General features: G+C 37.2%; 1 protein-coding gene across 1 annotated transcript in view; it reads left to right on the top strand.

Moving 5' to 3' along the window:
• The window catches only part of Htr4 (5-hydroxytryptamine receptor 4), a 119,086-nt gene that overhangs the window by 44,950 nt on the left and 48,958 nt on the right, over positions 1-25,178 (top strand). Inside the window, exons 4-5 of the mRNA XM_047554767.1 lie at positions 1,713-1,866; positions 14,130-14,698. Of these exons, the coding sequence (XP_047410723.1) occupies positions 1,713-1,866; positions 14,130-14,698 (723 nt within the window). The remainder of the gene's footprint in view (positions 1-1,712; positions 1,867-14,129; positions 14,699-25,178) is intronic.

Raw genomic sequence — 25,178 nt, 5'->3', positions numbered from 1 at the left:
TTTTGCAGTGGGAAACCTGAGCTCCTCAACAAGCCCCTCTCCCATTTTTCGCTCTATTGTTCGGGTTCTCTGGTCCACATCAGTACACCCCACGGGCTTGCTGGTCACTGGGGGCTCCCTGCATAATGTGGTCAGCTGCTCCTTGAGGCCTTGGAGGGAAGGACACATTTTACCCCTCCCAGCTCCATAGGCACCCAATTCTCCTACTCAAACTCTGGTCTCTCTTTCTAAACCACCTGCTCTCCCCACCCAACCCACCATCACCTCTTCAAAGAATATAGCCATTGTTATATTAGTTACGCTTTGAATTAAAGAAAGAAGAGGTGGGGAAAATTAACAAAGTGAACTACATAAAATTAGGGACATATGGGGGTGGCTTATTATTAAATAGTACAAAAATCTTACAGAATAGGCTTAGTCTCCAGCCTGCAGTTTTGTACTTATTTTATGACTCTTCCAAAGAGAAATAGTTTATCTGCCATAGTATTTTGCATGTTGCCAAATTCCTTGCCATGCCTGGGCCTAGAAGGGTGGTCCTTGAGGCTGGAATATCATGTAGGAGCATTCTGGGAGAAAGAGACCAGGCTCTTAGGGAAGCGGATTGTACCTGTACCTGAAAGAAAGAAGAAAGTTAGTGCCGGTGAGAAAGCATGGACTCAATAAAGGAACAGTGAGTCCTAGAAAGGAGATTAGGTTCTGACAGATAAGGATAGAGTGCTCTCAATCAATATGTAGAAAATGATGGAGGAGAAAATATTTGGAATTTTACACTCTTGGCATCAGAGAAACAATTAAATGGCAGTTCCAGAAGTAATGCATGTGAATTCTGCTCATGACTCATTGATTCAAACCAGTCAATTGGTCCCCCCAACTTAAGGCCAGGAAGCATGCCTGCCCGCCCCCCCACCCCCCATAGGAGAGACACCGCGCATACTTAACAAACAGCAGCAATGGCTCCTACTGGTCAAATGCAGACTCCAGGTGGCTCCAGCAGGCTCTGATTCAGAAGACCCTTGAGCTCTGCATTTAAAAGGGCCTCCTCAGGTGAGTCCAGTGCAAGGTGGGGAAGGGAGAATGGAGAGAAATCCCTGGACCACAGTTTAAGGAACACAGAAATAAGAGTACCACCTCAGTGCAGGCAGGTGATCAAGAGGAAGGGAACAAATCTGAGATAGACAAAGCCTGGCTCCCCCAAGTTGTAACCAGAGAGGTTACAGGTGCCTGGACATGTAGCCCAGATGACTGGACAGAAGCTCCTAAATGCTCAAGCATGAAGGTATCTTTGGAACCGTGCCTGAAACTGAAGAGACCCTCAGATGTGTCAGACTCCTCTAGATAATGGGTGATCAAGAGGGATGTGGAGCCACTCCAGGCGATGATTATCAGATGTGGTTTAAAGTATATTTTTATACAAACAGAAACTCATTGGCCATATGTGAACATATATTATCATGTAATTGCTTATTTTATTTCCTCTGTTCTTCTCTCCTTTTTCTCCTCCCATTTTTCCCTTCCTCTACTGCCTACTCTTTCATCTCCCACTATTCTCCTTTCTTCCTTTCTTATTTATATTCTTTGCTTCCATCTCCAATTCTTCTCTCCTCCTACCTTTTCCCCTTCTCTACATCCCTCTCTATCCCCTCTTCCCTCATCTGTTGTTCTCCCTACCATTTCCCTTGCCCGTGGCCCCACCCCCTCCATTGTCTCCCCAGGTATTATGCCATCTGCTGCCAGCCTTTGGTTTACAGGAACAAGATGACCCCTCTGCGCATCGCATTAATGCTGGGAGGCTGTTGGGTCATCCCCATGTTTATCTCTTTCCTCCCTATAATGCAAGGCTGGAATAACATTGGCATAGTTGATTTGGTGAGTATCCATACCAACCCCACAGGTTTACTGTCTGATCAAGTTTGCTTGGAATTTTAAATGAATAATACTCAGCTAGGCAAATGCTCCAAGGAAGATTCTGACAGTAGTCTCAGGGAAAATTTGTTTAAAATCTAACATTTTTGAATGCCTACTGACAGCGTCTCCTTGATTCAACTTTAGTCAGGGTCAACTTTTAGTCAGAAAGAGTCCTCCAATTTTAGTCATTGTGTCCATCTTTGTGCTGTTCAGTTTTAGCAAGAATCTTGTTAAGTTGACTTATCCAGAATCTTCTGCCTCATTGCTTGATCAGGCTCTTCATCCATCATCATCCATAAGTGATGTGTGATCACGCTGGTCTGTCTTCAGGAAGAATCCTGTTATGTTGGTTCAGAAGGGATCCCCTTACCACTGATATTTCCTCTTAGTAATTTTCCATCCACCAATCCTCATGCACCTTGCTTCTTGACTATAAATTCCAACTTTTCCTTGATGTGTTGGTGAAGCCCACTCTCTCTCTCTTACTGCACAACCCCATCATAGAGGTCTCTATATAACTGTCTTACAGCCTTTTTTTTTTTTTTTTTTGGTACTGAGGATTGACCTCAGAGCACTCTACCATTGAGCTACATCCTCCCTGTCCTGCTTTTTTTTTTTTAATTTGTTCTTTTTAGATAAACATGACAGTAGAATGGGTTTGACATATTATCCATACATGGAGTGTAACTTATTCTAATTAGGCTCCCATTCCTGTCCCCTTTTTTTGAGACAAGTTCTCACTAAATTGCCAAGACTGGCCTCAGACTTGCAATCCTCCTGCCTCAGCCTCCCAAGTAGCTGGAATTACAGGCATGTACCACTGTGCCCAAATGCCTTACCACTGTAACACATGTCATGAATAATCTTTTCTTTAACATTACTATATGCTAAACAGCGCACTACTTTACATATACTCCTAACAACATCATTTGGGGAACAATACAATTTTTCCCCATCTTATAGGTAACAAAACTAGGCTTACAAGATTAAGTAACATGCCCAATGCTGCATTGTTTGCAAACAGTGGAACAGAAATTTAAGACTTAGCAGTCAGATCTCTGGGTCTGATGTATGTCATATGTTCCGAGATGTCTTCATCCCACTTCACACTGAGAGTCCAAAAGGCCTCCAATGACTTGGGGAGGACACATCATCTGGGGGGAGGCTGCCAGGAAATGAAGAGAGAGTCCTGATCCAGAAGTTGAGAGCACTAAACCCTGAGTCCAGCTTTGTCACTGTCTCACTTCCTGAAGGCTGTGATGAGGTCAGGATATAGGACATGTGACATGTGACACATGCCAGGCATTTCCCAGTCCTTGTTTATTGGTTTCCCAGAGAAACATAACCAATAGTGTGTGTGTGTGTGTGTGTGTGTGTGTGTGTGTAGATAGGTATATAGAGAGACAGTAGAGAGAAACTAAGATTTATGACAAGGAATTTGCTCATATGTTTATGGGGGTTGACAAGTCTCAAGATCCATAGTTGGCAAGCTGGAGACCCAGGAGAGCCAATGTTTTAGTTCAAGATCAAAGATAGGAAAAAAAAAAAAAACAACAACAACAACAAAAAAAAACTGGTGTCCCAGCATGAAAGCAATGAAGTAGCAGCAGAAGGTCCCTCTTATTCAGCCTTTTTCTTCTCTTCAGGCCTTCAACGAATTGAATTGGATTGCATGAGTCTTCACATTTTGGGGAGGACAATCTGCTTTCTTCAACCTCCCATTTCAAATGCTAATCTCAGCCCAAAATATCCTCATACCCAGAATAATATTTTACTAAATGTCTAGGTACCCTGTGACCAGTCAGGTTGACACACCAAATGAACCATCTCACTGTGCCTAGATGATCTTTAGATGCATCTCTGATGCACCAGAATTCTAATAAAAATCATAAATCTGTGGTATTCATTAGCAGGGATATCTATTTCCTAAGGAAGTTTTCAGGCAATCAATTTCAAATCAGTTCTGGGATCCCTTTAGATGCAGGATGGGGAATAGAGAAGAGAGACCCAAAGTGAGCTCCAGCTCAGCAGAACCTGTTGGAGAGGGAGCTGCCCCTTCCTCTCTATACCCCATTCTTAGTGCTTAGTCCTGCCTTTTTCTTTATCCAGGAAAGTACACCCATACCAAGGCCTGGACCAGGTGTTACATGTGGTGTATCAGAACCAGAGTGCTTGGGCTTCTCGAAGAAATGCTAGAGGCAGAGAGTGGAGAAGTAGAAAGAGGATTCATACAGGAAGAGAGTGAGAATATTTTCTGGTATCCCATTCCAGTTCTGTCAAACTGTTAGTTTATCATTCTTGGGGAAATTAAATTCAAGTTTGTAAAAAATATTGTTATTCTAATAATAAAAATAATAACAGCCAACAAATGCTGAACATGTGCTACGAATCAAGGCCCACGTTAATCACTATTCCTGCAAATCTCACTTGGGCCTCATGACACCACTATGAAGTAGACACTATTACTGTCCTCTTTTTATAGATCAGGAAATTGAGGCTCAGTGAGATTACATTATTAACCAAAGTCACCAGTAAGAATTGGTGGCCACTATAGCTGAACCCAGGCTTACTGCATTCCAGAGTCTGTGCTATTAATTTTTCTGCAACATTTACCCCCAAGTGGAGAAGATCTTTGGAGTCATATGCTTTTGTTCATGGGGAATTTTTGTGAGGGCTCAGCATTTTTATTATCTGATAGAGAAGTTTCAAGGAAAATAATTTGGAAAGTGTTAGTTCATTCATGGGGGTGAGATAGAGACAACCCCTATTTACCCCACCTAATCAGATTGTGGGACATCTATTTACTACTAATATATCCTATATTTATGTCTCTCCACTCATTTGCACATTGAACCTGCTTAAAGATCCCAAAACATATGCAACTGATTGTTATTTATAGTAATTACATTTTATAATTGTTATTTATAGTAATTACATTTTATAAAGTCATTATGGACACTGAATTAGCAAATATTGAATCTGCTTCTGGGGGAAATACAGGGTTAGATTCCAGCAAGTCACAGTTTTGTCAACCAATTAACACAGAGTCTTATCTTCTTTTTGTATTTATTTAAAGACACCAATTAAATTTATATTGTTGATTCATAAATATTGAGCTGATGGCCAATATAACTAACTCAGGCCTGAATGTTTACTTAACATGCATTTTTTTCTATAATGCACATCACAGGTTTCATGCACTTAGGAACACTAGATAGCACTGTAGCATTATACTTCGGAGCCATTATAAATAGAAAAATCATAAAACCACAGAAATGCAAAATATGTAGCAGTAAAGAGCAAGAAGAACTCTTTAGAAGTTTGACTTCAACTGGAAATATACCTAACAGACATTCAAATTCTTCACTGTTCTGTGCACAGGCATGTCTGCAAATGACTATGGAAACACCACAAGTATTGATCTTTGGAGGCTACAAATAAATTTTAGTGAGAAGAAGAATTCACAAATTTGTAATCCATTAAGAGTGGACATGTATACTCACATACTTAAATCTGCACACATAAACAGACAGAGAGAATGCCCAGGACAGGACCCTGCTCCAGGAACTTTCTTTCTTTGCTCAGTTGACTCACCTGTTCTTTTAAAGGTAGACTTGCCATAAAAACTCTACTTTATCCCCAAATTGTACAAATCAAGACCACATAAACTCACTGCAGAGTTATTAACATAGTTGTTAACATAGTTATTAACATAGTTATTAACATCTAAAAATTCAGATGTTGATAACCTAGACTATTTCTCCACTATTTTCCTAAATCTAGAGACTCTACTTAGTAATATTATTTTTCTTTTTCATCACTATCATTTATTAAATATTTTAGGCAGTATACTAAATGTTTTTTACATTTTAATTTCATCTAATCAATAAATCTTAATATTCACTTTTTAAAGGAAATCTCATTACTTCGAAATCCAAGTTCATAATATATGCCCTATTCATTTGTCCATTCAGGAAACATTATTTGAATGCTGACCATGTTCTATAGGTAACTGCAAAATCAATGGCGAAAAACATTTCAACTCTATGGCACTAAAAATCTAGTGAAGAGAAACTAAAATATATATCTATCTTGGGAGTTAATTTTTATTTAACATAATACCAAGTAAAATAATAATGAGGGATGGGAAGATCCTATTATTTTGCATGTGATGTTTATCTTCTTGGATCAAGCTATTGCTACAGAAGAGACCTGCAGGAAGAAAGGGAGAAAGCCATATAAGTACTAAGAGAAAGTGCTTTAGACTAGGCCAAAATTATAGTAAGTGCAGAGGCCTTTGGTTGCAATATGCTTGGTCAGTTCAGAGAATAGCCTAGAAGCTTCAGAAGGTGTGAGCAAGGACAAAAATCATAAGGTCAGAGGTCAGAGAGATTTTTGTGGGACCATATTATGACTTTTGCAATAAAGGATGGAGAAAAGTTTTGGAGTTTGGGGCAGAGAAGTGACATAATCTGCTCTATGTTCAAAACGCATCTCTGCAGAGAATGATTGTGGAGTAGCAGGAAATATGGGGAAATTTTGAGAAAGAGTTGTAGCAGTTCTAGCAAGTGGTGATGGTACCTTGGTCTAGGATGATAGTAATCTGAGGTGATGGGAAATTTTCAGGTTTCATATATTCTTTTGCCCTTTAATTATTTATTGAGCATTTACTATGTTTCCAAAACACTCCAAGTGCTTAGGATACATTACTGAACCAAATAGATAATGATTCATGGGCTTGTAAAATTGAAATTTCTAGCAAGGAAAGATGAGCATTAAGTGATGAGATAAAAAAAAAAAGTAAGCAGGTATCTAGGACATTAGGAGATAATTATCATTGGGAAAAAAAGGTGGATGAAATAGCAGACTGCAATACTAATTACTAGTAGTCTTTGTTGAGAAGGTCACATTTGAATAAAGTCTTTAAGAGGGTGAGGGAATTTGACTTGTGGATGTCTTGGAGAAGCATATCCAGGAAGAAGGAATAGCTAGTGCAAAGGCCCTGAAGTCACATGTGCTTGACATGTCAAGGAGGTTAGTGTCACTTTTGCAGAGTAGGTGAGGAAAAGGGAAAAAACCACAAAAGGTAAAAATAAAATAAAATAAAAAATAAAATGGAAAGATAATTAGGGCTTTGCAGACTATTTTGAATACATTGATTTTAATGTAAATATTGCAGAATATTGAGCCAAATAGTGATAAGACTCAAACAGTGCTTTTAAAGAATATTTCTGTTAAAACAGACAGTAAAGTCTGTTGAAGTAACCTGATGGGTTAAGAGTCAATGGTGCCCCAACCTAAGTGGTAGCAATGTAAATTGTTATACAGAATCTGGATGTATTTTGAATATATAACCAACAGGGTTTTCTGTAAGATTGGAAGATAAATGTGAAAGGAAAACCTGGCTCAAATATGATGATTTGGGTCAGAAGAACTAGAAATTTGGAGTGACAATCAATCCAAATGGGAAATATTGTGGTTGGAATAGGGTTGGGTCAGGGGAGAGTAAAATTCTTCATTTGGACAATGTAAGTTTGAGGTAACTGCTAGAAATTCAAGTGGAACAGTTCAGTAAGTAGCTTGATATTAAATCTTAAAGTTTATGTAAGGTCTGAACTGGAAATACTTGAAAATAAGACATTCTCTGAAATTAGGTGTTATTGAATCATACGACCACATGGGATTACTTAGAGAATGCAGATAAATAGATAAGAGAAGATGTCTATAAACAAAGACCCAATGGAAGAGTGAAGGAAAAAACAAAGACAAATTTCTTGCAAGCCAAATTAATAACATATCATAATTAAGAAGAGAGAATTAGGTTGATGGATATAATGAAAGCTATCATAATCATGACTATAAAACTGAATGAAAGACATCAAATTAAAAACAAAATATGAGGATAAAATGAAATATTGTTTGAAGGCACTGGAAAGTAACCAAGGCAAGTAAGACTTGAGTAGATAGTTTTCCAAACAGAAAAAGAGGATTTTATCAAAAAGAGTCTTTGTTGATTCAAAAATAGAGAGATAGAAGCTGAATGGAAAGCAAGAGCCTTTGGTTTACAGTTGTCTCTCTGAAATGGGAGAATATTTTGGCTATTTAGGATGCCAATTTACCTGGGATTTGAGTGACTAAGGTCCCAGAGAGGTAGAAACTATAGAGATATGAACATGAAATTTAGTACACATTTATTTCCTCAAATCACCTGCTACACCTAAAACAAGAACCAAAAATCCAAAAACAAAGAACACAAAAAAGCAACATTACAGTTTCATGGGCAATCCAGATAATGAAATTATTAGACAATAGCTTTCAATAACTGCAGTTAATATAGTTAAACAGAAAATGGAAAATATGGAGAATTTCACTGGGGGATTAGAATCTATAAGAATGACAGAAAAACACAGGAAGAAAGGACAGAAGGGAAAAGATAAATTAATTTTAGAACTAAGAAATATAGTGAATGAAATAGGTAGAGTGATGAATTTCATAGAAGATAAAACACAGCTGAGTGTACCTAATATAAACTGTATAGAAACATCCAGATTGAGGAACATAGAGATAAGTGGATAAAAATTAAAGACAATATGTCACACACACACACACACACACACACACACACACACACACACACATTCTCCAGAAGAAGAAGAGAGAGCAAAAGTAATATTCAAAAAAATAGTAGTTAAGAGTTTTTCAAAACAGACAAAAAGCATCAGTCACAGATTCAAGAAATTTCATGTAACTCCAGCAGGTTAAAAAAGAGAAAACTATCTAGGAGATATATATTTTCAAATGCTGAAATTTGAAGACAAGAAAAAATAAATCTTAAGGCAACTAAAGAAAAAAGATAAATTTAAAGGGAAGGTAACACTTACAGATGACCCTGCAATGAAATAATGGCAGTGAGAAGGCAATGGAGTGACATCTTAAAAGATGAAAAAAATCTGCAGTATAGAATTCTATGTTCAATGAGACTACTCTTCAAAACTTAAGATGAACTAAAGACATTTTCAGGCAAGTAAAAACTGAGGGAAATTTTCAGCAGCAAGTGTATAAAAAATATTTTTTGAAGAATAATTTTTCAGTTCAAAACAAAACAAACAACAGAAACATAGACAAATATGTCACATAACGGAACACTGGTTAAATGGTAAGTATGTGGGTAGGATAAAAGAATGTTGAATGTTCTAATGGCACTAATACTAATGTTTTGTAAGTTTTAAAAATATACATAGAATAAAAATTCATGAAAACAATAGTATACAAGGAAGGAATTGGATAAGAAAATGAAAGTAAGGTGTGTAAAGGTCTTTGCATTGCCAAGGACATGGTAAATGTTTTATGTAGAATTAATTAAGTTGTAATCTCTCAAATAAAGATAGTGAAAGAATGTATAACCATAACCTAATAGAGGGAGAAATGCTATGGTGATATCTTAAAAATTGATTATTCCAAAAATAACACAAGAGATAAATACAAAACTATAAGGTAGTAGACTGAAATCTAAGTCAGCCTATGATTACAGTAAATATTAAATGAATAAACTCTTCAAAGAAAAGCTGCTAAAAGATAACTATTATTAGACTGAATGAAAACAGAATGCAAATATGTGCTACTTGAAAAGATGATCATTACATGTAAAGTGACAGAAAGGTTAAAAATAAAATAATGGAAAAATACATGGAATGTGTTTTATAGCTCTACTAGTATGTGATAAAATTTAAAGTAGTATTACTTGATATAGAGATATTTCCTAAGTTAAAATTATCACTCAAATAGAAAGACATGCTAAAATAATATATTGTAAAATAAGGTACTAAATATGTACAAAACTAATAAAACTGCATGTTTGTATATCATTTATATACATGCATATATGTATAGTTTTACATATACACAGATGTATATATACACAGTTTTTCCATCTTTATTCATGTGTATAATCACACTGGGTATGGAATGACCATCAGAAGGGGAAGGGACTGAAAGAGGCTCCTTTCAGACAAGGTCTAATAATAGAGAAGTTAAATGATGTTGATCTATCAGCAATCAGTGTTCACAGTCGGGAGAAAAGTTTTGCAATCCTAGAAATTTGGTGTATTACAGAAACCTGGACAAGTCTAAAGGAATGTAATGCAATTAATGTAATTTACTGGACAACTAAAAGAAGCGGGGGAAACTGACATGACCATCTCACTACTGCCAACAATGAATTGATAAAATTCAATATTCATTCAGGATTTTTAAAAAATTTTAAATCCTCATTAGGCTTAATAGAAGTGAATTTCCTCAATTAAACTGACCAAATTCATATAGCAAGTATCATAACCAGTAGTAAAATATTGAAGGTTTGCTCCCTAAAACTGGGAGTGAAAAAGGATGTCTACAATTACAACTTTTTTTTTCAAAGTTATAATAGATATTCTTTGAAGTTCAATAAAGCATGAAAAATGGCATTATGATTAAAGAGGATGAAATGAAGCTTCAATACTCCCATGAGTATTCATGGAGAAAATTGATAAGAGTCTGGAGATGAAATATTAGTTAATAATGCATTTAGTGAAGTTGCTGAACACATGAGTAATATACCAAAAGATCTTCACAGAGTTCTACATGTAAGCAGCAATTTAGAATAAGAATTCTAATATGGTATCATTTATTTGAATAAAAACATAAAACACTTAAGACAAAATGAACAAAAGTGCACAAGATGTTACAGAAAATTATAAAATATTATTGAAATAGATTTTAAAAGATTTACCTAACGGAATGGATTCTATATTCATCATTGGAAAATTTATTGCAAAGATGTCAGTTCTCCTGAATCATGTTATTCAAATTACAGAAATCAAAATCTCTGAAGATTTTCATGGAAATTGATAAACTATGTCTAGATTTTATATGAAAATACTGAGATATAAAAAGAGCCAAAGGAGTATTTAGGATGATGACTCACAGTTCAAAGATTTTATTATTGTATATTCAAAATTTATAAAGTTACAGAAATTAAAATGGTATGGTGCCCAGAGAGAAAAATCAAGAGAACAAAATAGAAGATTCAAGCACAGAGCCATGGGTGTTCTATTCCCTGATTGAGACCAAGGACATACTGTGGTGTAGCTGGGGGAAGGGTGGTCTTTTAATACACGCTACTGTGTTAATTGGCTATCCATAGGTAAACTTTTAATCTTATCTCCTACATCACACCATACTGAAAAACTAATTCCAGGTGGGCTAATGAAGTCAATGCAAAAACTAGCACAATAAAGCTACACTAAGACATAATAAAGGAGAATGTCTTTAAACAGATACGAGAACAGATATGAGGTGTAGAGAAAGATTTCTCTACACAATGAGTGTAACTAAAAGTATAGGTTCTTAAAATTAAGAACTTCTATCACCAGATTCTAAAAAAAGAACGAGAAAACAGATCTGATTTGTTACACATGAATTTGACAAGACATATCCAGAATATAGGTGAACTATAAAAAATAAATAAGAAAGAGAAGGACAACCCAGTTTTTTAAATAGGAAGCTACCTGAATAATAACCTCAGAAGAGAGGATATCTAAATGGCAAAACAGTAATCAATATCATTAATCATTGGGAAATACATAGTAAAGTCACAATAAGATTCTAAAGGGTCCTAGAGAATTTAGACTTGACTCAGATTATTTTATTTGATCCAAATTTCAGTCAGGCCTTATGACTGAAAGGGGGGATGGCAAACGTGGAACAAATGTGAAGAGAGCAGGGCACACTCATTTGGAAATGACTTACTTGAACTGAGGCTGAGGATAAGCTGCAAGAAGAACATGGGCCACATGAGCTAGGCAGTGTCTCACCATCCTAAAGACAAAGCTCTGGTCCCCTGAGGGAATCAGAGTGATGATCATGAAACAGAAGCAGAAACTTCATCTCACATAGTTTCTGAAGAAAGCAATGTCAGTGCACTGTCATCCCACAGACAAGGATGCCCAGGACAATTTTAATAACAACATTATAAAAATAAGACAAATCCTAATCTAAATATTAAGGGCAGAGTCACAGACATGTGGAGTATTTTACTGATGTAATCAAATCCACTGTGTGCTCATTAAGCGATCAAATAAACCCACACTCAGGATATCAAGTGTTGCTCAGGATGTAGGGTGAGTGGAGCTCTCCTAGCCTGATGGGAGGAATGTCAACTGACAGTCCCTTTGGGAGTCACTGGACTGTACCTACCAAAACTGAACGTACATCAACCTATGATACAGTGACATCAGTCCTACATATATACCTAAGAGAAATGAAAATGTACATATGCAAACTTGTATAAGAATATTCATAACAGTCTTATTCAAAATAGCCCAAACCTGAAAACTGTGTAAATGTCTATCAGTTGTGAAATGGATACTAATTGGGGTTTACATCTCATGAAATAATGTGAATTATACAATATAAAATATACAATATTTTAAAAAGATACAAATAGTATATATTTTATTATTACTTTGGTATTAAGTTGAAAAACAAATTTAGTCTGTGTTGATAAAGGCTAGTGGTGGCATTTGGGCAAATAATGACTGGGAGGGACCTTTTGGAGGTCTTTGGGATACTAGTAATATCTTATAGTTTGGTTTAAATGAGTAGCAGGTGTATATTGTAATGATTCATCCATCTCTATATACATTTAATATTTATGTATTTTTAAAGTATTTTACTTTGATAAAGTATCCATAAAAGAAGGATAAGATGCCACATTTTAAAAGATTAGAATGAATACCTAAATGCAGTGGGTTCAGGGGAGAATGGGAAATGGTGAGTATTACCTAGGTCTCAACTCTGGTTGGGTTCTGAGTTCTCTTATGATCTTGCCCCACTCAATCTATGCAGAGAATTCTCCTGTTATCCACAGCGGATACATTCTGACATCCCTGGTGGATGCCTGAAACCACAGATAATACCAAACTGTGTTTTTCCTACACATGCATACCTAAGATAAAGTTTACTTTATGAATTAAGTACAGTAAAAGATTAATAATAATGATAATAAGACAGAACAGTTATAAATATATAATGTAATAAAATCACCAGCATCACTGTTCTTGTGGTTTGGAGCCATTGTTAAGTATAGTAAGAGTTATCTGAATACGAGTATTGTGAAGTCTCAACAGTAAGTGATAACTGATATGGCTACTGAGTAACTAAAGGATGAGTAGCATATACAGCCTGGACGTGCTGGACAAAAGGATGATTCACATCCTGAATGGGACAGAAAGGGTTGGTGTGACATTTCATCATACTACTCAGGAATGGGATGCAATTTAAAATTTATGAAGTGGTTATTTCTGGAATTTTCAAACTGGTTTACCATAGGCAACTGGAACCTCTGAAGGTGAAGCCATGGATGGTGGGGGACCACTGTATTCTTGTCTCCCATGATTCTAAAATACTTACCTTTTCCTTCTCTGAAGGCCTAAGGCCCCCTTGACCATTACTGTGTATCAATAATTTGAATATTTTGTCATCTAATGAGAAAAATCTTCATCAGGGTGCTATGTCTAGCAAAGTGCCCCATTGATCCCAAAGGTCTGGTTTAGAATGACCTAGAGCAATGTTCTCAAATATTGATGAGCTTTAGAATTATTACAAAAAGACTTGCTAAAATGCAGAAATCTGAGCTTTGCTGTCCAGGGACTTCGATCCAATGGATCTGGGCAGGGAGGGAGGAATGTGTGTTACAGTAAACACCACAGGTGATCCTGATGTTGCTGATCCACAGACATTCTGTTAAGAGACACTGATACTATATGTGCCGACAGATAGGGTAGGGAGAAGAGAGGCGCACTTTACCGTTCACTGAGCAAACGAATGAACAATTTGCCTCTATTTCTATTTCTACTCCTTCCTGAGGCCTTTAACTCCTCTTTTGTAGACAAGATCACTGAGTTCTGGAATGCATTCATTTTTTTTTCTTACCATCAAAATTCTAAATGCTGTAAAATTGTAAGAAAAACAGAGTTTTGCTGATATATCTTCTTTCATTCCCTTTCCCTTTTTCTCTTATTTTTCCCCCAATCCCCTTCCCTTCTTTCTGTTTTCCTATTCCCCTCTTTCTCTTCTTCTTTACTGTTTTTCTTATGTTTTTCTCATTTTGTCTTACTATTTCTTCACTTTTTCCTTCCCTTTCTCCCCTCCTCCTTCCTCATTTCCTCTCTCCCTCCAACTCTCAGATAGAAAAAAGGAAATTCAACCAGAACTCAAACTCTACGTACTGTATTTTCATGGTCAACAAGCCCTACGCCATCACCTGCTCTGTGGTGGCCTTCTACATCCCGTTTCTCCTCATGGTGCTGGCCTATTATCGCATCTACGTCACTGCTAAGGAGCATGCCCACCAGATCCAGATGTTGCAACGGGCAGGAGCCCCCTCAGAGAGCAGGCCCCAGCCAGCAGACCAGCATAGCACTCATCGCATGAGGACAGAAACCAAAGCAGCCAAGACCCTGTGCATCATCATGGGTTGCTTCTGCCTCTGCTGGGCTCCATTCTTTGTCACCAATATTGTGGATCCTTTCATAGACTACACTGTGCCTGGGCAGGTGTGGACTGCTTTCCTCTGGCTCGGCTATATCAATTCTGGGCTGAACCCCTTCCTCTACGCCTTCTTGAACAAGTCTTTCAGACGTGCCTTCCTCATCATCCTCTGTTGTGACGATGAACGCTACAGAAGACCTTCCATTCTAGGCCAGACTGTCCCCTGTTCAACCACAACCATTAACGGATCCACACATGTACTGAGGTGAGTGTTTAGGGGGTTGATCCATTTGATTGATTTGCTTTATTCAGAAGGGGTAATGCTCCAGTATTCTGTTTCCAGAGGGTTTATTCCTGAAAACCTGCACAGTGTTTGCAAAGATTACAGAAGATTTTACCATCTGATCATGAAATAAAGTAGTAGGAAAGGACTGTGACTCTGGAGGGAGAACTGACCCACATTCTAATCCTGTCTTCTAGTTCTGTGACCTTAGGAAGATAATTTAACAATTCAGAGCCTAATATTTTTTTGAGATTGTAATCACTGTATCTACTTCACAGGATTTTTGTGAGCATCCAGTGAGCTAACATGTGGTGCGCATAGCATAGATCCTGACACCTGATAAGCAAGAAGTGAAGATCATCTGCCACTCTTTGAGGGTAGCAACTTAGAGTGGTAGTCAAAAGCATGGACTTGAAGCAGACCAGTCTTTATCCTGATTTTTAGTGCCCCTACTAACCCTCTTCATAATCTTTTTTGCATTTGCTTTCCTCAAGTATAGAAATAACAATAATAATATTGTCATTCTCATTGGATTTTTATAACAATTAGAAATAATGTATTTATAGGGTCTGACACATAGTAAGTGCTCATACTATTACTAATAATCTTATAAATATAAACAGAACTATTAGTAATCTCATGTTGCTTGATAGCCTAAGATAGCCAATATGATCAACTAAAATAAACAGAATAATAAATATACAATAATAATGCCATATGATGAATGATGTAATGGAGGAGTGTACTACCTCCAATGGGGATATGAGTAGGAGGGAAGCTGATTTGGATGAAGGAAAGGCTTTACAGAAAGGCATTTTATAGGAATTTGAGAGGAGGGGATATCAGGGAAGCCATTCCAAGCCGATAGAGGAGCATGAAGAAGGAAATGGAATATGGAAGAGCACGGAGAAGTCAAGTGACCTACCCAAGGTCACACAGGTTAGTGGAGGCAGAAGTGACTTTGGAGCTTAATGTGCAGTATCTAGTCATAATACCTTTTTCCAGTCCCTGAGAACTTTCTGGTCAACCTGTGATAGAATTTTTCTCAGCTGTGAAAAGCCAAGTGCAGTAAGGTTGTTCGTTCTGTAGCAAAGTGAATTATCAATGATGATTTTTTTCCTTTTCCCTGAGATACGTCGGAATTCCTAAAGAGCACTCCTTCTTTGACACAAGCATTTCATTTTTCTGATGATGACAGTTTTCAGCTTTGCTGGCAGCTGAAAATTAGGGAATTTTCTTTGCATGTGTGATAAAAGAAGAAGAGAAAACAGAACTGCTGTGAAATATAAACGCAGTGTCTTAGAGACTGCTCAGAAGCATGAATTCAATTTTCGGCTACCAATATGAGCAGACTTGGAGTTAAAGCTTTAGCATGGTGTTAAGGTCCCAGCTGGTGGAAGGGCCCCAGAGGATCCTCCAAGTGTTTGACAGTCTCTCCTAATTATTATGCCTTAGTGAGTGTCAGAGAATGAATCCAATCACAAAGTGCATATAAGAATTTCTGTGTGGGTGCCAGAGAGTTTTTAGCTATTTAAGCTAGCAGTTACCTAAGTACAGGCTGTTGGCAAGTTACAAACAGCGTATGTTTCAGCAATACATTTACTAAGTCAGTTGTTTACAAGTTGGTGGCTTTTTCCCATAGACACCAACACAGAAAGACTTTGGAAGTTTCTAGGACAGCTCAAGAAAGACTGTTTTACTAACACTGTGCTATGTTTTTCCTCTGATGCTTTGGTAATGTGTAGTGTGTCATCAAGCAAAGAGGTGGAGGTTTAGCGAGAGCTTACAGATATGTCCTCCATACTTGCTCCCTATACATCTTCATGAGATCATGAAAGTGCAGGAAGCTGGTTGGAGGTATTTTTCTGTGGGGGTGGGGAGTCTTATCAAAGTAAATGTAGCCTATTCAGAGAAGAAGAAACTATTTTCAACCTGAATCCCTTCAGGGTAAGTTACAGGGATGGGAGTTTTGCTCCTTGATTCACAGAAATAATCAAAATTGTCAACATGTTACCTGATATAGGAACTTAAACTCTTGCTGAATAAATGAGTAAATCATAAATTAGCTCCCTAGATCAATTGTTTTAACATAATGCACCTGAAGAGAATTTTGCAATTATCTTAAAAATTCCACAAGTAGATCATCAACAAATTCAGGTGAATTCAAGAAATATAAAACCAAACAGCAAAAAGCAAAACCTGTTTTTATCCTGCTAATCCTATGGCTATCCCCAGAGACAACAATTAGCATTAATTTAAAGATTAATCAAGTATTTCAATGTATTTACAAACATTCATAAAAACATATGAAATCATAGCTTTTTCTCCCATTATTTTATGTAAATGATACCATTGGATATGTACTTCTATCTTGCTTTTTATTCTTTAACAGTATAGTTTGAAGATAATTCTATTGGAGAACATATAGAGATAACTCATTCTTTTTTAACTGTTCAATTATCTTCTGTACTAAAAATGCATATTAAATGTTATTTATTTTCCATTAGTGGGCATGTAGGTGTTTCCAATTTTTTTTTTTTTTTTTTTTTTTTTTTTTTTTTGCTATTACTAACTCTACTATTTATAAAGCCCTGAACACATTTCTTTGGTCATGTGCCAGAATTTCTTTCTGAAAGCTACCAAAAGTGAAATTGTTTGATTAACATGTGTGCACATTTAGGATTGACCTCCAAGAACACTGCAGCAATTTTATGTTTTTCATTAACAGGGTATAAGAGTGTTCTTTAGTCTTTTCCCTCACCAATACTGATCATTATCTATCTTTTCTTATTTCATTAATTTAAAAGACACTCATTTAATTGGTACTTCCCAGATGACTTGTCAGGTTGAAACTATTTTAAAGTAATTCTTGACCCTTCATACTTGACCTCCATGAACTACATCTTTCTGTTTCACCTCTTTGGTGAAAATTTGTTGTATTTTTCTTATTTCTGGTGTTTATTATCATATTCTGGGTACTAATCCTTTAATATCTGATTTGCAAATACAACTCCCAATATTCTGCTTGGTTTTTAACTTCGGATAACTTTTTTCTCCTAGAAGTTTCCAATTTTGAAAACAGTATTCTTATTTGACCTTCTGTAGTTGGACCAGCTTACTTCTTGAAACTCCTCCCACATTATTCTTTCTAAACATTGCAGGTTTTCCTTCTAACTCCTAGCAACCTTTTCCCAGACCTTCCTAGGAGTTCTCCTTCTCTGTCTGGCCTCTTGCTGTTGGAGCTGTATAGGGCCTGGTTCTCGCTACTCTTCTCAACCAAGCCCTTCCTCTGTGTGACTGCACCATCCTTGACTTTAATTACCATTTTCACTTTCTCGACTCTCTCTTTGATTACTATCTCTAGTTTGCAGCTCTTCTCTGGGCTCCAGATCAGAACATCTAATTTGCTTTCTGGACATATACACCATGTAGATGTCTCTTAGAAATCTCAAATATAATGCAACTAAACAGAATTCTTAGTTCTATACTCCTCCCTCATCTAGCCACAAGTATTCGGAGTCTTCCCTATCTCCATAAGTAGATTCAATTTCTACCATGTTACTGACATTTATGAGTCATTTCTTTAGAGGACTGGCTTAAATATTTAAAAAAGAAAAACTAACCAAAGTATGATCAGGAGGCTACTTGCATTAGAATCACCTAGTAGTTTGGTGAAAACACAGATTCCTGGGACCCAATCACTAAATCAAGGTCAGACTAGTAAAGTAACATTTTAAAGAAGATGAACTTTATGCATGTTAAACTTCAAGAACCACAGTCCTAAATTTTCATGGATCAGAATGACCAGTCAGGGATTCAGGTTATGGCACATATTATAGCTTGTTGTGTTCTTTTATATCTCTTAAAGGGTAATAATTTGATCTGAGGTTAACTATAAAATACAATAGAAAGTTCCTTTTGAAAGCTTGCCTCAGTTCAGCTGCCCAGTTTAAGTCAAATGATTCTCCTCAATTGGGAGACTGACCACGTAGACATGCCTTGTAACCATGATTAGGTGACAGGTGGTAGGAACAGGTTTTACTGATTTGAGTTGGGGTTCTTTGGGGATTTGATTTTTGGGTTCTGTGTCTATTGAATTAATGCTAAGGACCTTGCTGGTCTTGTTTACCGCTATTTCCTCAGAGCCTAGGTAAGCATGCCCAGAACCACTGCAGTTCTTGGCAAGGGATTAACGGAGTGCTTTTTACTGCCCTTGCTTCTCTGTTTAACCATCTCTCTGAGGCTTAGCTCAGATAATGCAGGGTAAAGCAGGGACTCAAGGTGCTGTTACTTTAGGAAAGAGATTCTCTGTGTGAAATCTGCTAAGGTTTCCAGTTTTGGTTTTGTGGATAAATAATCCCTGACTTCTTATCTCACTATCTCATTGTGAAAATCCAACAAAATAGTGGACATGAAATCATTTTGCTAACCACATAGTTCTGTCCACATGGGAGAGATAATTATAAGAACAGACTAATGATAAATTAGGCAACACAGATTTCATACAGAGTTTGGCTGTGGAGATGAGTTTCTCTTCTCTCCTACCAGGCTTAGATTTCTTTCCTGGTTCCCAAGTTCAAATCTCAGTCAAACTTAAAACTTGGCCAACTTTTAAGAAGGTAAGAACTTCTGGAAGTACTTTCCAAAGAACTCATTGCTCATCTAACTTATTTCTTGGTGATCATCCTCCCTTATCCACCAATAAACCCTGTGATAGGCAAGTTTTCCATTGACTTAATGATCTCTAGAACTGTTGTTATGTTTTGGATGTGAGGTGTCCCCCCAAAAAGCTCATGTATGACACAATGCAAGGAGGTTTAGAGATGAAATGATTGGGTTATGAGAGTCTTAACATAGTCAGTGAAGTAATACCATGATAGGGATTAACTGGGTGGTAACTGTGGGCAGGTAGAGTGTGGCTGGAGGAAGTGGGTTCCTGGGGGCATACCTTTGGGCTATATATATATATATATTTTTTTTTTTTTTTTCAAAGAGCACTCTCTCTCCTTCCTGTGCTCCATGCCTTAAGCCAATTTCCTCTGATGTCCTGTCTCACTTAAGGGCCTGAGGAATGGAGCTGGCCATCTGTGGACTGAGAACTCTGAAACCATAAGCCCCCAAATAAACTTTTCCTCCTTTAATTGTTCTTGTCAGGTCTTTTGGATGTAGCAGAAAAAAATAAAAAAATTTAAAAAGCTGACTAAAACAGCTGTGTAGTCCAATAGTCCAATAGGGTACCAACCAGCCATATGTGGCTATTTGAATTTTAATGTATGTAAAAAGAAAGAAAACTACATGTTCAATTACCCCGTCACATTCCAAGTGCTAATTAGCCTCCTGGTAAATTGACTCTGGATTAGACAGGATTACAAAGAGTTCTATTAAACAAAAGAGCTCTAGAACTTTATGAGCATTCTCTCTCAAAGGAAGCAATGTGACTTTCCTTCAGATTTGCTAACTCTTCTTAAGAATTAAGAATAATAAATAAACCAATTCTAGTGGATGTACTATATAAATCTTTGACATTTCCATGCACAAGATCATATTTCAGATTTATGTATGGAGTCAACAGAAGAGGAATCTATTAGGATAGAGAAAACATGATCCCCTCCCAAAATAAAGAAAAAATATTCTTTTGAGTTATTACCCTTTATAAGTAATAATAGTTCTTTCCTTTATAAGTAATAATTATCAGGATTTATAATGGTATTTTTTTATTAAATTATTGTTTATCTCCTCAGACTGTCTGTACATGAGGTTAGTAACATGTCTCTTTTACTCCCTGGTTTCCCCAGGGTGTAGGAAATTCATTTGTTAAATGAATTGATGAATAGCCTATTGTTTACCTAAACTATATGCTGGAGTAAGTTTTCATCACTTAAAAATATTGGGTTTGAGATATAGCACAGTGTTAGATGACTTGCCTAGCATGTGTAAGGCCCAGGGTTCTATCCCTAGCACAACAAAAAAAAGTATTATTGTTATTATTATTATTATTATTATTATTATTATTTTAGTACTAGGGATTGAACCCAGGGGAATTTTACCACTGAGCTACATCCCCAGCCCACCCCCACCTCCTTTTTTTGAGATAGGATCTCTCTAAGTGGCTGAGGTCTTGCTAAGTTGCTATGCTTGCCTTGAACTTAGGATCCTCCTGCCTCAGCCTCCATAGTCACTGGAATTAAAAGGATGTGTCACTGTGTTCATCTAAATATGTATTTATTTAACAGCTAAACTGGTAGTTTTTCACAGCAAAAATACTTTTAAATTTTTAACTTTGTAACATCACTCCCAGATTCTTCTTTTAAATAAAGGTTTTTCACACTGAATTGGAAGATTTTACCCAGAGATAAAGAAATAATTTGTTTGATTTACTTTGGATCCTTAGAGGTTTCTGCTAATGTTGGAAAGGTTTTTGACATTTAAAAGACATTTCTCATGGCCTTTAACTTGAACTTTGGAGGTTACGATTGGATTCAACATTTACCTCATTGTTCTGAGCCAAAGCAGACTTAATCTAGATGAATCAAAGATAGATGAGGATGATATTGTCTTATATCCCTTAACCCCCTTGGGTTGGCTTCATAAATTGCAGGTTCCAAGCCAAATGAAAACATGGGCTGCTAATTCAAAAGACCAGAGAAAAGTGCCCTTAAGTACCAAAAGTATAAAACCTCCATTTATCCTCTGGGTCTCTCTCCTTGATGTTTTTATTTCTATTCACCCTTGTTTAGAAAAAAAAAATAGTCATTACCATAACACTTACAATTCATCTTTATAGCATGCAATACTAGTGTTAAATGCAAATATAGAACCATTTAACATATATGTAGAATTATCAAAATTACACAATTATATTTTCTGATATTATACATACTTAAGTATTTTGTTTTACCAGAACAGAGTACAAAACTATCTCAACTGTTTTTATTTCACTTCTTTATATAAATATATTTATTGACTTTTACAAGTTCAAATATAAAGTTATTGAGAATTTCTAGATGGTGACACCATAGTGTTAAACCCAGCACTGGATCCCTACATGACTACACTGGTCACACACCCACAAACTGGCCCTTTCCTCAATTCTGCCCCAATTCCAACATGAAATACCTTCTCAGAAAACAATGATCTTGAGATCATACTGGTAAAACAGTGAAAATAGCAACTTCAAAAAAATTCCACTTGCCTCACTGAATACTCAGGATTAGAAAAGTTAGCACTGTTTTCGGAATGTACCTGCCCTTAGGAAATTCGTTAATCCGATGACCTAGACTAACCTCTAGGATAAACACTCTCAGGCCAGAGTGCTGAGGCTAAACCATTTTCTCCCATAGAGATTTTGGTGAAGGAAAAGTTCCTGTCTTTGACATCTTGGCTGCAGGTGCTGAAATTTGGCACACCTGGGGTCTGTCTACCAGTTAGTATCAATATGACTTCGAGCATGTGACCAAGTATTCTGGGTTTGTATCCTTATCTGTAAAATGGAGATAATATTAGAAATCATAGGGCTTTTGTTAAGGTTAGCTTCGATGACATGTGCAGGGCTAAACCTAGTCTCTGTTGCACAAAAAGCACTCAATGAAACTCAATGGAAACTATTATAATTATTGTCATGGCATATATAACATTCTTCACCTCTGGATAAAACAGCCTTCTCCAGTTCTACAGCTATTTTCTCAGCTTCCTGATAAGTATCTCCTAAGGAATGAGTCAGTAAAAATCCCTATGTTCGAAACACTGCTCTTTAAATAAGGAATGCAGAGCTCCCTCTGCTAAAAGAAAAGCCAGAAATTAATTAAATTAATCACACTGTTTATAAATAATTATTTAAGCAACATGAGGCAAGACTTATTTTCTGGGTACATCGTGCCCTGTGCTGAACAGTTGGACTGTTGTTTTGAATAAGCCTTCTGGCTTCTGGATTACCTGTGGGCATTTCTTTGACCAACATAAAAGATGCCAACCATATCACACAAGCTGAGTACATTGTGTGTGTATTTGTTTTCCCTTGTTTGCTCTGCAGGTATTCCTCCCCTCAGGGTGCTAGAGTTCTGTGCACCAGCCCTCTGAGGTTGGCACCCATAGTGAGGAGGGAGTGTGCATACTTGTATTGTGCCGGGCAAGCCCCCAAATAATGCCTAGATCTTGAAATGCCCAATGTGGTTTATCTGATGTCAAGAATGGAGGTAGTGTGGTGTGGTGCCCTGGCCCTCCATCCTACCTGCATGTTAGAGCTACCTAGCTACCTGGAAGCCCTTAAATACTACCTGGGCTCTATGCATAGAGATGCTATTCTATTTGGTCTGGTTGGGGACCAGAAATTCATAGATTTTAAGAGCTCTGTTGAGCAGCAGGGTTGAGAATCACCAGTATACTGGAAAGAGCAGGAGTCCTGTCTTCTAATTCCTTATTGATCACCAATCAAACCTCATCCTCAGCAGTAATAAAATGAGAAAATTGAATTAGATGATGCTCTAAGTATTCGCCTAGGTTCATATCTTAGACTACTGAGATCATGTGAGCTAAAACCATACTTCTCAACTGGTGTAATTTTGCTTATCAGGAAACATTTGGCAATATCTGGGGGCATTTTGGGTTGTCACAACTGGCAAGTTACTGGCGTTCAGTGGTTGGAGGCCAGGGATGCTGCTAAACATCTGATAATGCACAACTCTCCACAACAAGAAATCTTCTGACCTCAATTTTTAAGATTGTGCCAAGATTAAAATAAAAAGCCTAATTTAAACTAGTCACCCGAATTTTACAACAGAAAACTTCCTTGTCATTGCCAGGAGAGAGAAGGAGAATCTTTCAATAATGCTAGGAGTCATAGCCTCTGCACCATTTGACTCTTTTTAAGCCCTTACCATTCTCAAGACAAGACGAGCCCCATAGAAGGTGACTGATGCTGTCCCTGGGAGGAAGGGTCTTGAACTTCCATGCTTGGAGTATTGGCAGTATCCTTGCAGATAAGCCTTTCCACGAGGCAGGCTCCACGAGCTTGTTCTCTTACAACATGTACTTGGCAAGGACACAGCCCTCCCAATTTAGTCAGAGCAGCTGTTCAGGAAGGAATTGCCTCCAAAGCACACTAAGAGACCCACTGGAAAACCATACCCCATGGAAATGTGTGTTTACTCCACAGTGAAATGATGTAGGTCCCTGGCCTATGGAACTGGTAGAAGCCTATCTTATAAAGGGAATTGACAAACGGGAGTGTGCTCAGAAGAGGGTAAATTCCATGATTTTTCTTTCCTGTGGAGTTTGTGATATATGAAGACTAGTGGAAGAAACAAGGGATACTGGGCTTAGAGAAAAGAAAACTCAGATCATAAGCATTGTTTTTATATTTTAAAGGGCTGCTATGGGAAAAAATGACATTTGATTTGTTCTTTGTGGTTTGAAGTGATAGAAGTAGGATACAAAGAGTTAGGGTTATAAGAATACACATTTCTGTCCAAAGTGGAATACATTGCCTTACTTAGGGAGTTCCTAGTACAGTGGAAAGACCACTTGAAAGTGTTGACTGGCTGTCAGCCTCCAGTCCACATCTCTGAGGAAGGGGTAAGATATTGAATGATATGTTCTTAGAGCTGCATTGTAATTCTGTGAGTTCCAGAATCACAGGCATCTTCCCACAATGCAGCTAAGATATAGGAAAGAACAAAATCTACTTCATCCTTCTCATTTGTTTGAAGCTGGAAAACACCTGGAAAGATTATATGTGAGTAGAACTGTTGTACATGATACTGGAAATTTCAGGGTCATTCTGTCTTCCTTTGATGATTCTTCTAGCAATCTGTGGCAGGTAGAAAATCTACACATATCTAAGGGAGACATGCATCCCAAGCTTTCTAAGATGCTCAGTGGTATAGAAGTGATTTGATACCTGAAATTGCTCTTGGGGAAGTTATTGGTCCTACCCATGGGTCAGCCTAACTTTCTTTTGTTTTATGCTTGAATATGAATGGATTTGCTGTTTAAAGATTTGCAAGGAGATGGAGTTGGGATTAAGACCTCCCCTCAATCTGCCTTTTATGTTGCTCCTTTTTTCACATAGAGACAGTTAGGACCAGGACATCAGCTTTTGAAAAAAAGAAGACAGCATCCTAGCCTGGGAGGAATCTGGTTACCATTGAAGAAGTTTAGTGCTAGGATAAAAGCACAGGAGTTGGTATTTGATAAACCCATTTGCTTCTGGCCCTGCTTCTTTGAAATTATGTGATTCTTGGTTAGCTAACTAATCTCTTAGCACCTCAGTTTCTTTCTAAGCAAAATAAGGGCAAAGGTGGTTCTGGCCTCATAAGACTGTAGTGAGACTTGTATGGATACTGTACACCCAGAGCCTGGGGCACAACAAGTTATTGATAAGTTGTACTCTTATTATCATAATCATCCTCTTACGAGGCCAAAAGACAGGAACAAGTCTTCTGTTTCTAAAACACTGGTTCACTCT

Source organism: Sciurus carolinensis, chromosome 6 (assembly GCF_902686445.1).
Source record: "Sciurus carolinensis chromosome 6, mSciCar1.2, whole genome shotgun sequence".
Lineage (NCBI taxonomy): Eukaryota > Metazoa > Chordata > Mammalia > Rodentia > Sciuridae > Sciurus > Sciurus carolinensis.
Note: the sequence above shows the minus strand (reverse complement) of the source record. Positions and strands in the feature narration are given on the sequence as shown.